Consider the following 12,517-nt stretch of genomic DNA (forward strand, 5'->3'; position numbering starts at 1 on the left):
TGCAACACTCTTTTCTTTTCTTTTCACAAGTTGGTTTGAAAGATCTTTTCTAAGCTTACTGATTTCTCTCAGAATTCAAGGACAAACCCGTTCAAATCCGTGTTAGTGAAGTCAATCATCCACCCGCCCATTTGTGGCATATTACGATATGATACGACATTAAACATCGTGATTAGTGCACGCTTATGCTTTGGACTGGAAAGACTTTTGCGTCTTAGCCTGCAATACCTACTGCTCAAATGAATTGTGCAGTGCATTCTGCTGCAAATAATACACTCTCACAGTGGATAGAAATACCACAAACACCCACTAACATCTGGCTTTTGTTATCAGTTGGAAAGGGTGCGGTTGGCATTCATCAAAATGACTTCGGTCAAATTACTGTTGCAGTAGTCATGGCGATTTACCCCGTCCAGCTCCGGTCGACTGTGATGGAAACATGTCATCCAGGTGGTCACGCTAATTATCGCATCTTTACCGGTGCGGCTCTGTGACGCGCGTCGAATTCGAGCACGGCAGCTTGTAAAAACTTCTCCGTAATCCTCCGCTCAAGCTGCACTCAATCGTCATTCAGCCAGTGTTGAGTTAGAAACAAAAAGTAACAAGTGTAACCGTCACCGCTGCAAACTGTGGATCGCTCATTAGATCATTTCCGCCATCAGCTCCGGGAAGAAAACAGTGTGTTTAATTCCCAGTAAAACTAAAGTTTAACCTGTGGGTGAGGCCTGATGAAGCGTATGAACCTCGCTTTGTGCTGTCGCCTGTTCTGCAGCAAATAAAACAAACAGGAAGGCAAACTTGCCTTCCTGTAATGGGAAAGTAGTCAGTTGCCTATTGTAGTATTGGTCATATACTATCGTGTATATTATGATATTGCGTAATTTATCCAGTGGCTGTATTGGATGTGGGTGTACATTTACTTCCCTTTCTCCTCTCTGTCTCTCCTCTGTCCTTCCTCCCTTGCGTCCTTCCTGTCTCTGTGACGACGAGGGACGTGTTGGCGCCAGATGGCATTCGGGAAGCACAAGTGGCTCCTGATGGGGCACATGGAAACGCTGGTCCCATTAATTGTCGCCTGGTCACCTGCACGCACAGAGGACACACAGGTGGGAAGAGGAGAGAGGAAAGACAAGAATCACAGATGACAAGGGAAAGAGGAAAGAGGATGGTCATAAGACGGAGCTGTGGCAACACCACGGGGAAACTGATTCACGGCAGCGGCGGAGCGCGATACAGCAAAGATGACATATGAGTAATGAGACAGATGATTTGAGGGGGGGGGGGACTCTGAAGGTGCAGTGACTTTTATTGTCCTTCACGTGGAACACAGAGGCCTCTGGTCAGCTGATGGGTGTCTGAAGTAACAACAACGATGACAAAAAAGTCAGCACGCTGAGGAAGACAAGTAAAGACGGAATGCAATCATCTACATTACAAACTGTGTTTACTGACAGCAGTTTTACAAAGTGTTCCTAAGCCCATGCAGGAACATCCTTTAGACATTCATGTGGATCCTCGCCCAGTCCTTACTGATGAACGACTGAGCCCGGGGACGCCCCTTTCATACCCAGTCACGATACTGTCACCTGGTACCAATGAGCCTGTTTACCAAACACACTCTTTTATTGCTCCTTCCTCTGTGTCCATTGCAGACATTTTTTCCCTTCATCACATATATATTACAATATGTTGTGCAATGGAGACATGTTGGCTTTGATGCATTTCTCATATAAGACTGACTGGTTTAGCTGCTCCTGAACAAACAGAGCACAGATAAGGTGAAAGAGAGATAAAGAGTGGTCAAATATACTATTACTATGTAGAAAGTCACGTAGCTGATTCATGACTGTTCTCTCAAGTATCTTGGAGAGAAATGGAAGGTTAGATATTGGTCTATAGTTGTTTAAAACTTCTGGGTCAAGTGTGTGCTTTTTAAGAGAGGTTTGACTGCAGCTACTTTAAAGGACTGGGGTACATAGCCTGTTATCAGGGACAGACTGATCATGTCTAATAGACAGGTGTTACACGTTTCAAATGAGAACAGGCAAGAATATGTTACATTGGTGCACTAACATTAGGAAAATGTCTGACAGTCATGAGCTGAATATCGTTGTCTCCCTTATTATCATTACAGGCTTGTGGCAGATTAGTGTTCCTGCTAAATTGCTTTTTTGTTAGGAAGAAAAAGTCTCAGAAACAGTCAGCTATTATAGAAAATGTAATTCAAACCAACTCCTACACACTAAAATGCAAACTCTGATATAAAACTTCTAAAAACTGTCTAAACACTCCACTGTGATCTACACTGTATTTAAAGGCTCAAACATGCCCTCATGAGTGCGGTCCTTCAAGCTGCATTCAAGAGAGCTGCATTCAAGCAGCTAAAAAGAGCTCTTCAGCTGATAGTTAAAAGATTGTTTGTTACATGTCTCCATTGCTTTTTGTGCTTTTTGTTTTCTGACAAACAGATAGCCGTGACGCAGTTGCTCCATGTCTGTGTACATTAAGGTGAAAATACAGCTGATAATTCCACTCGTGAATGCTGCAGTGAACTGAAATCCAAGGCCAGGTCCAAGGTCAGGGCCAAGGCCGTCGCTGAGCTGAACATGAGCAGCTCTGCCCTCCTCAGATCAGAATTTTAATTGCAAAGATTTCCTAAATCCGGACATTCATTTAGTTGTTTTTATCGTATCTTGCAAGAACCTATGCAACTATCATCTCACAGTGTCCTTCAAATGTTGCATCTTGTAAAATAAAATATCTATTCTGAGAGCTATGGTTTATTATACCGAGGACAGGAGACTGCATTGAATTTAGACAATATCTGTCCCTGGATATCAAATATTAGCATTGCTCCTTTAATGAAATTCATTTGTGTCATTTTAGCAGAGTATTTTAGAATTTCTGGAACAAATGAATAAAAATTATCTGATAAGTTATTAAAAGATAATTCTGGTTTATCACAACTTTTCCTATTTTCTTATTTTTGTAACGTTGACCGATCTGTAAAGATAAAAGTGTATATACTGAAGTTATAACCAAATCCTTAGAATACAGGCTGTTTCAGATGATCAGAAACAAACCTCCAGATGAGACAAATTATAAGAGAGAAATCAAAGAAATATACAAACATCCATCATGGTTTACTGATGTTATGTGTTTCCACAGTTTGGCTGTGCAAGATGGATTATTAACAGCATTTCAGCATTGGCTTGTTAAGAACCTTGTCTGACTGCTCATGTTGCCACATCTGATTATAGATAAGATAGATAAGAAATTTTTTGTCTGACACGTAGTAGACGAAAAAGAAAATCTGACAAACCATATTGTTCAAAAGCTTTTTTCAGTGAACCAAAATGATACTTAAATAATAAATCAATCACAGTTGTTCCATGTCTATGTACATTAAGGTGAAAATATGACTGACAACGCTACATTCTTAGTGTTCCCCAGCAGCCATTCAGCCTCAAACCCTCAGGCCCAGGTTCCCAGCCATCAGCCCAAGTCTTGGCCTGCTAGCCTCCAGTACGCTAGCACCCAGCCTGCTCAAGCCAACTCTCACTACTATCGCTCCTGGCTTCTTATCAGTGGCCACGAGATACCAGTCCTCAGTTCTCAGTCCTCACACAGCATCTGTTTCTGGTTCCCTATTTGCGGTCCAGTGGAATTGTACTCCGGTTCCCAGTTGGCATACCAACCAACACCTGTTCCCGGTCTCTAGTTGGGACTCAGGTCGACTCCCGCTCCTTGTTGTCAGCCAACCGGCCCTGTCAAACCACAGCAGCAACCAGTGCTGGGCAACATCCAGACCTTCCAGATCATCAGTCAGCCATCTTCATCAAAATACAGCCAGACATCCAGGTCCTGCTCCAGAGTAGCTCCTTCTGCCTTGCCCGTATCCAAGCCTGCGCTATCCTGACTTGCCTTGACTTTCTTCGATCCCACATCCATTTTTCTTGCCCCTAAACCACTCTCCTGGGGTCTGTGGCTCTGACTCCTGCGCTCAGGTTGTCCAATTTAATTCTATTCAGTCTATTTATATAGCATCAATTCACAATAATCTCTTGTCACTTTCCAGTTACAGCAGGTCTAGACCAAACACTGCGTGAGGTTTCCCGCTCCACCTCTGTTCTGCCACCAGACCACCTGTCTGAGGGGTCCAACCAATCGTCTAACCAGCCCCTGAGCATGAAGCTCACAGGTATATTAATGACTGATGCAGGGAGTCCTGCTATTGTGCATTGTGGTTCACTGTCACTGTTGCTAGGACACTTACTGGAACTGAGATGTTGTTGCTGTTATGAAGTCCACCTGTGTTTTGCTGCTGTAACAAGTCAAAATGTTTGGTGTGTAACCAGCCCATTCCCATTTGAATTTGACCAAACTATTAAACTCCTTACAGCTGACTGAAAACAGTTTGTAGAAACATTCAACTAGATTTGAGTTTGGACATCGAAATATTTTGAACAAGGATGCCACAGTTACTGTGAGAGCGCTGGACTTCATCCTCACCAAAAAACTGTACATGTGTAGACTATCTCTGCAAACATGGACTATGCTCTGTTTGCACTATTGAAGTCCTATCTCATTGAAGCCAAACTCTTCACCTAAATGTCCCATGGCTTTGTGAACTGTTGTACCATGTATTATGTATTTGTTTTTGAAAACCACAGTTTAGGCTGTAATATTGCAACTGCAACATGACTGCTAATGTCTTCAAATTCTGTCCAATAAACAAGCATTCATATGAGACCAAAGAGAACAATCTGCAGGTGTGATCACACCCTACTGCATTGTTTAAAGCACAGCGTTGGCAACCCTAAATTGCAATGTCCACAGCTTGAAAGTTCACACTTGTTTACTACGATGTGGGTCTTATATTTATGATTTGTGCTTTGAGGTGATTAATATTTTCTATGAGTTATGTTAATGTACTTGAAATGAATTGAGATCTGGGCAAATTCTGATATACAAAATCCACTGGATACTTGTTTCAAAATCTCAACAGCAACAGTAATTTACAAAAATGAAAAACATAACCAGTGTTGTAATGAACCGGAATGTCCCATGAAGGAATCAAATACCTAGAATGTTATATTACTTTCAGGTGGACAGTCGAAGTGAGAAAAGCTGAAATTTAACACAGTTTGAGGTTGCCAAATTTCAAATCTGTCATGATTATCTGGTCTTTTATGCAACACTTTTCTATGTGAAGTAAAATAAATCCTGTGGACGGTCAGCCTACAACCTAGGTACATTTTCTCTCACTAAATGGGTGAGTACTAAATGCTCACTTAAGAGTTATGCAGTGAGAGAAAACCATTTCCACTGTACCTTGAACCCATCTGGAATAAAACAAAAATGGGAGCAATCAGAAAAACCTCATCTCTAAAAATATGTCAGCTATGAGCAGTAGGAGATTGAAAAGGAGGTATCTGAGGTCAGAAGGCAGAAAAGTATTCTTTTTGGCTAGGATTTTAGGTTATACAAAGCTCTTTGAGTTAAATGTTTTAGTGAGATAGCAAGCATTTGCTGATTAGCACTGAACAAAAGGAAAAAAAAAGTTTAAGATGATGATGGCACTAGACAATACAAGACAACTTTATTTGTATAGCCCATTTTTACAAGCAGTGTGTCTCAAAGGGCTTAACATAACATCAGCAACATCCTCTGCCCTTCGACCCTCACATCGACTAAGGAAAAACTCCCAGAAAAACCTTTAACAGGAAAAAATGGAAGAAACCTCAGGGTGAGCAACAGAGGAGGGATCCCTCACCCAGGACGGGCAGACGTGCAATGGATGTTGTACAGGCAGGAAAGCAGTTAACAACATGAGATATGGGATAGATGGGGGATGTTCAGTCAGGGGAGAGCTGATGGAGGCTGATGGAGGCAGCTCCTGGTGGGCAGGCTGGGCCATGAACAGGGAAAGCAGGAGCAGCAGGTTGGTTGATGAGCAGGGATGGCAGGCAGGATAGAAGCACAGGGAAGGAGGTGAATCAGAATCAGAATTCCTTTATTTATTTCTTCTTCCTCTCCCCTCATCAGATCAACACATAATTCATTATTTTATGTCACTAACTGTGTGTCCAGTTCTCCTCGTAGTTTTGTGTCTCTCCATCCCTTTCTTTCTCTCTCTGTATCTTTCTGCAGGTCTCTCTCCATCCAGATCTACATTGAACTGTGCCCTCATGTACTGTGGATAGTCGGTGAGGTTGTCCAACAGCCACATTGTAAGGTGCTGGTCCACACCTTAGTGATCCAACTTGTCCCTCAGGTTGTATGGTGCTGAAAGCACTGGAGAAATCAAAAAACATGATTCTCACAGTGCTGCCAGGCTTGTTGAGGTGAGAGAGGGTCCTGTGCAGGAGGAAGGTGCATGCATCATCCACACCATTGCCGGACTGGTAGGCGAACTGAAGTGGGTGCATTGATAAGCTCATCAAGTGGCGAAGGTGTACAAAGGCCAACCTCTCCAGGGTCTTCACGAGATGTCAGCGTAACCAGGCTGTAGCTCTTCAGGTCCTTGGGGTGCGGCGTCTTCGGCACCGGTACCACACAGGATCTTCTCCACAGCTGCGGCACTCTTGCCAGCCTCAGGCTCACGGTGAAGACGCACTCCACTACAGCTGGTCTGCACAGCACTTGAGGAGCCTGGAGATTGGACAGTGCACTGAGAGTAGGTTGCAGCAGAGATGGCTGGGGGTGTGTGTGTGAGTGGGTGGGTGGTGGGGACTGAAACTGATAAAACCTGTTAAAGAATAGGTTTAGATCATTCACCCACTTCAGGTCCCCAGCAGCATGGGAGTCGGTATCCTTGTGTGAGATGGTTTAAATTCCTTTCCAGACTCTGTTGATACTTCCTTCCTGTGGCCGGCTTTCCCCTCGAAATGCTCAGCCGTTCACAAGGACGCACAGGTCGAGGTTTCCCGCTTTGTGAAACACATGATTGTGTAAAGGGCGTTTCTACATGGGCTCAGGGACACCTCGTGAAACCGTTACTGGTAAACACTGTTTGTAAATGATTGCATTCTGTCTTTATGCTTTATACAGGGTCCCAACATTTTTTGCAACCATGGTTGTAATTTTCTTTGCAACACAGTTGACAAGTGCTAAAATTAGTAGTCAACCCTCAATTTTGTTGTTTAGCCGTCTGGCTCACTAGCCTACACTTGGCTCTGACTGTAGTTATATCTGTGTGTGTAGGTGTGGTTACAGGTTCTATGTAGTCAGGTTGGCGGTGATGATGGATCTTTGAAGGAGGCAGAGCACTTAGGAAAACAGGTTGCTGCTGCTGTGTACTCATGCTGCTTTCTATTCACGTGTTGCCACGTCCCTTTCATCTGCGGCTTTATTATCTACGTTCTCTTATTTATTTTCCACCATGGATAGAGTAATCCTCGGTAAATGTATTGCCCTTGAACATTTTGAGGTGAAGCAGACAAGTTTTTAAACACAAATGGCAGCGGCATAGAAGTGAGTGAATAAGTCATAAGAATATTTTTTATTTATTTATTTTTTTTGTTGTTGTTGCATGTTTGGTTTGAATGAAAAACTGCAGTTTTGGGCCATAAATACACACAATTAAATGTCCTACATGTGCCGCAAATGATTAGCTGATATAAAACACAACGCAGTTAGAACTAAATGTACAATAATGCAAAACTGCTTCGTAAAATGATGCCATTTTTCCCCCACACTGTTTTTCAACAAAGCTGCTGAGTCATCCTTGTTATGTCTGACACATTACTTGAAACAATGTGCAGCAGAGGGTGGATTTACACCTGATGGGTTCCATCATTGATCATTCACTTCAGGTGCTCATCTGAGAAAGTGTGTATGCGCGAGGGAACATTAGTTCCCAGCTGTATTTGTATCTTGGAGGATTAAAGATTAATGCTTTGGCCCTCTAGTACACACCGGGCTCACACACCTTATATTTTGAGAAGTTTTGTGCTGTAAGCAGAGAGGTTTTGCTAACTTTGCTAACTCTCTTCTCTTCTCTCCAGCCCTCAGGCCAGTCTGCAAACACATAAGTAAGCGATACAATTGCTGGATCTTATTTGTTGTTGTATCAGACTGTTTTAAAAAAAATTAGTCAGATTAAAAAAGTCAAATCTGCTCAGGTTTTAAGTAGTGAGGCTATATTTGCTGTATTTGTATTTCAGATGTGAATGCTGAACAGTAGCTTGTGATGAAAGATACAAGTAAAACAATTCTTTTGGTTGTGGTATTGCGTTTTTATATTTCATGAAATATGCATCCTGTTTTTTTTTTTGTTTGTTTTTTTTTTTTTAAATCCATGGCACTTTTACAAAGTCAAACACAGTGATAATACAATGGAAAGAACAACACTCATTGGACCTGACAAACGAGACAATTTGGTAAGAAGTATCAAACAAAAACCAACTGACAATATGACTGAAAAACACAGTATGACTGTGAACAGTCCCAGGTGTTATTATGTAAAAACCATCTCAGCTCCTCCAACAAGCCTGAGGGTTTACATGCAAACAGGTGATTGGTTCAATAACACTCCATAAGACTGCTTTTACTTTGAAAGGTACAAATACACTTGCTCTTGGTTTCCAGAGAGCTACGCTAGCTGTGACAAACAAACAAACAAAAATCATCATAATGTATAAGCAGTTTAACATTTTGAGAAATTCATTGATTAGTTTCCTTTCTGAGGGTGAGATGAGGTGAAGGATACTGAGAATTTCTAGAGTTCAGAGGGTAGTGTCTTTTTGAACATAAGCAGCTAATTTTAGCATGTCTTGTCCCCTAGTTACCTCGACAACCTAACGTTAGTGTCACTTTAACAGCCAGGAGTGGGCATGTTTTGGTCTAACTACATTCAGGGTTCAGGGTTAACTGCTATATCAGAGTTTAAGAAATGACTGCACACTGGTGGCTGCATACAGTTGCTTGGAACATGTGGGTTTAGTTTCGCTCAGTTTGAAACTCACTGTGCCAATTATAATCTTTGCAATCTTTGGTCAAGATATGACTCAAACAAGTATCTATTTCTAAAACCTTGCAACCTTGAAGAGGTTTTTTTTTTTTTTTTGTTAATGTTTCTCTTCGAGCATGGGTGAATAAAATAAACAAGATACAAGGTGCTCAGTAGTCAACTTAAGTGGTGTTTGTACATGTATTTTTGAACTTTGGACAGGGGCAGGCTAGCTAAGCTAAGCTAACAGACAGTCTAGACTGAACATACAGATATCCACTCAATATCCATCTTCCAATCTCACACGATTTCCCCAAAATGTTAAACCACTCTTTTAGCTGAGAAATAATTCATCAGGAGCAGGAAACTTCAGTCTTTAGTCTGAATGTGTGAGCTCTTTCATCTTTAGTTTTTTTTTCCTAATGTGACATTAAAATTTAATAATAATAAAAATAACAATAATAATAATTATTATAATAGATGGAGGAGCCATGGCGAGGTCCCCCTGCTACAGAGCTGCCTAGCACAGTAATACTGTTAAAAGACGGGGACGCATTGTGCTGTATAGGCAGACAGACAAACACAGATAGACGGAACAACACACTATAATACATTCTGGAGTAAAAAAAAAAAACAAAAACAAAAACAAAAAAGACCAAAAAACTTCATAATTGTCATCATGCAATAAAGAATAACAGCTATTTGTTTAAAAAACATGGCACATAGGTAATCATCGTCGAATCCCATTATCAGATACATATCAAATATAGAGATATTTCTTAACAAATATAAAGTTATTGCATTCTCATTATTACTTCATATAAGACACTATATGCAAGGCATACTGTGGAAATTGTCTCTACCCAAAGGGGACTGTGGGTATTGACTAGCTGATTGTCCTTCTGTTATTAAATGGCTTCTAGTTCATAAAGCCTCCCTTTTCCTGCTTTTCAGAGCTACTGGCCTGACACAAAGCGAAAGGTGATCCAGGCTTTTCTGTTGTTTTGTATCAGCATGGACCATTCACCTGTTATCGGGGAACATCCTGGTAGCACTTTATTAGAAGTGGTGCTCATGAGATACTCCACCACAGTGTTTCTCTAACACTCCCGACACAGCAACACACCGGTTCATGTGACTGCGATTCCTTTAGCGCACATCCTAATCCCATTTAAAACCCACATGATGAAATGTAACCATTTGTCATGTTTCGCTACCCCGATTTTGTTTTATGCATCAATCAATCTACGAGTCAAGGGGAGTACGACTCAAGTCTGTAGAAACGGTATGTCCTCTGTGGCTTCGAGAAAATAGTCCTGATGATGTCAAGGGCTTTCCACCTCCTTAGACCGTGTGCTACGGATTGTTTGTGCACCGTAGAACTGTTTTGTTTGTTAAATGGCGTATAGTCTGATCTGATTAATGCACCCTTTAAATGCTTGCTTCATTTTAACACCAACACTGGCGCATAAATGGGCACAAGAACATCTGCTACTTACATAACGTGAGTGTTTCAATGACTAAATGGACCTAAGTGAAGCTAGCAATGACACTTGTGCTGTGCGCCGTTTCCTGTTGGAGTTTTAGTCAGGAATGTAAAAGTTTAGCAAGAAACCCGTGTTATAAAGCAGGGACACAGACTGCTGGTGTTTATCGGGGCAATAGTCATTCAAGTTGCACCATGGGAAGCGGTATCAGGGTATCTCTGTCTCTGGTGGGTCAAAGTTGACCATTTCTGTGTCGGACTTTACGGAAGAGCAGCACTAAATGACGGTGGCGGACTACCCCTTTAACTACAAATCAGACATGCTTAGTGTTTTTCAAAGCATACAGTCAGTTTTCATTCAACGATTGATTTCATCCCTGTGAGGAAGCTGTTGGTTTCACCTCATTTCAGTGAGCTTTAAAAGCAACTTGTAGAGTTGACATGGACGTGCGTTCAGCCTAATGAACACAGCAGGGACTTAACCTATTGCCAGATTAAAAGATGCTGTGACATTCTCTAAAGTTCAGCTGCTGAACAACATGCAAAAACAACCTAAAAATCACATTTTCCTTTTCATACTGTTAGAATGTTTTTTGTTTTTCATTTTCGTGACATCGCAACATATTCTGTCATATTTTCTATCTTGTTAATTATTTTAGGAGGGAAGAGTTGCGACGTTGTGCTCTGGAAATTGCTTGTAGCTTAGGGTTGGATCAGGCTATGGTGCAACATTGGTACAGTCTATAAACTGCTCTTTTTAACACACTCGGAATTCTAACAGATTAATGACACTTTGTGAAGACCAGATCACATAAAGTGCTACCAGGTTTGTTTTGGCGAAAAGCTCGATGTGATTGGGCGAAACTGACACCTAACTGATCCTTGATCAGTGTTTCATCTCCTCTCCAGTACACTGCTGTAGACACAACAGAACCTGGGCTCTCTTAATCTTTGAACTTTTTGATTGGCTTTTGGACGAATCGTTTGGTCCGTAGTTAAAAACCGACTATTGAAGGTGGATTAGTTTCGTCTGCCCTGGCTCGGTCCATGAGCAAGGCACTAACACTGCTGAGGTTAGAGGTTCAAACACTAGGTCCATATGCGCCACACATGTTTATACGTCATGCGCTCGGGTACGGACTGTGCAGTCTTGTTTACTGGCGGCCGGAGAAGCGTCACTTAAGCGGTTCACGCCGAACAGAGAGCTCTGTCTCGGCGACGCCGATCTCTGTGCGCGAGTGTGTGCGTAAGTGTGTGAGGCCAAGGGAATTTCAAGTAATCTGTCAGACAGATGTGCTGCCAGACAAGGATGTTTTGTCCTTGTCTGCCTCTGAAATCCAGTTGGACACACACAAACATGCACAAATGCACAAAAACGCACACACACAAAGCCTCAGAGCAAGACAGAGCGAGTCATGAAATTTCCATTCCCACTTAACAGCTGTCAGAGGAGAGTTTGCTGCTGGGGCTAATGGGTAAACACTGCTGGTATGAAGTCAAATGCTTCTTAAAGGTCACACATGCACACACACTTACACACACACACACACTTCACGCTTCAGAATCTCATCCACTGAATAACACTGATCACACAAAAGCTTTCCATAGTAATAGCTTTTCCACCTCCTTGATTGTTTGACGCGCAGGTGAGGCAATAGGAATGATTGTCGGAAGACGTCACCGCCGCTTCTACTTCCTGCTCCACCACCGCCCAAAACTCACTCACCTCATGACACCCATGTCATCCCAGGAAGAGGGGAGGATACTTTGGAACATTTAACAGTTAGTGGGGGGGGAGAGGCTGGGTGGGGATACTACACATTTAGAGCAGCGGCGAGGAGGAGGCCCAACAGGAAGCACAGGCTGGGGTGCGGAGGTGAGGGAGGACAGCTCCCGGACGACTGGATGGAGGAAGTCTTGAGCTCAGAGGCGAGGAAGGCAGAAAGGGGGACGTGGGAAACCAGCGTGGGGCTGGCATAGTTGATGAGGGAATCGATCTTCTCGGCCTCCTTACTGCAGGCTTCGATCTGGAAAACACAAGAGCAGGCCGAGCACATGTAGTCGCACTTTGGCTTTAA

General features: G+C 42.4%; 1 protein-coding gene across 2 annotated transcripts in view; it reads right to left on the reverse strand.

Annotated features, from left to right (window-relative positions):
• Nucleotides 1-847: 847 nt before the first annotated feature.
• Nucleotides 848-12,517, reverse strand: part of reck (reversion-inducing-cysteine-rich protein with kazal motifs) — a 64,161-nt gene continuing 52,491 nt past the window's right edge. The window contains exon 21 of one of the 2 annotated variants that reach the window (XM_046370891.1): nt 848-1,083. In XM_046370891.1, coding sequence (XP_046226847.1) covers nt 883-1,083 — 201 coding nt within the window. In that variant the 3' untranslated portion in view covers nt 848-882. Of the gene's footprint in view, nt 1,084-8,264; nt 12,467-12,517 lie in introns of those variants that run through there. The other variant, XM_046370890.1, reaches the window with a different exon arrangement.

The sequence above is a fragment of the Scatophagus argus genome, chromosome 18 (assembly GCF_020382885.2).
Source record: "Scatophagus argus isolate fScaArg1 chromosome 18, fScaArg1.pri, whole genome shotgun sequence".
NCBI classification, from domain to species: domain Eukaryota; kingdom Metazoa; phylum Chordata; class Actinopteri; family Scatophagidae; genus Scatophagus; species Scatophagus argus.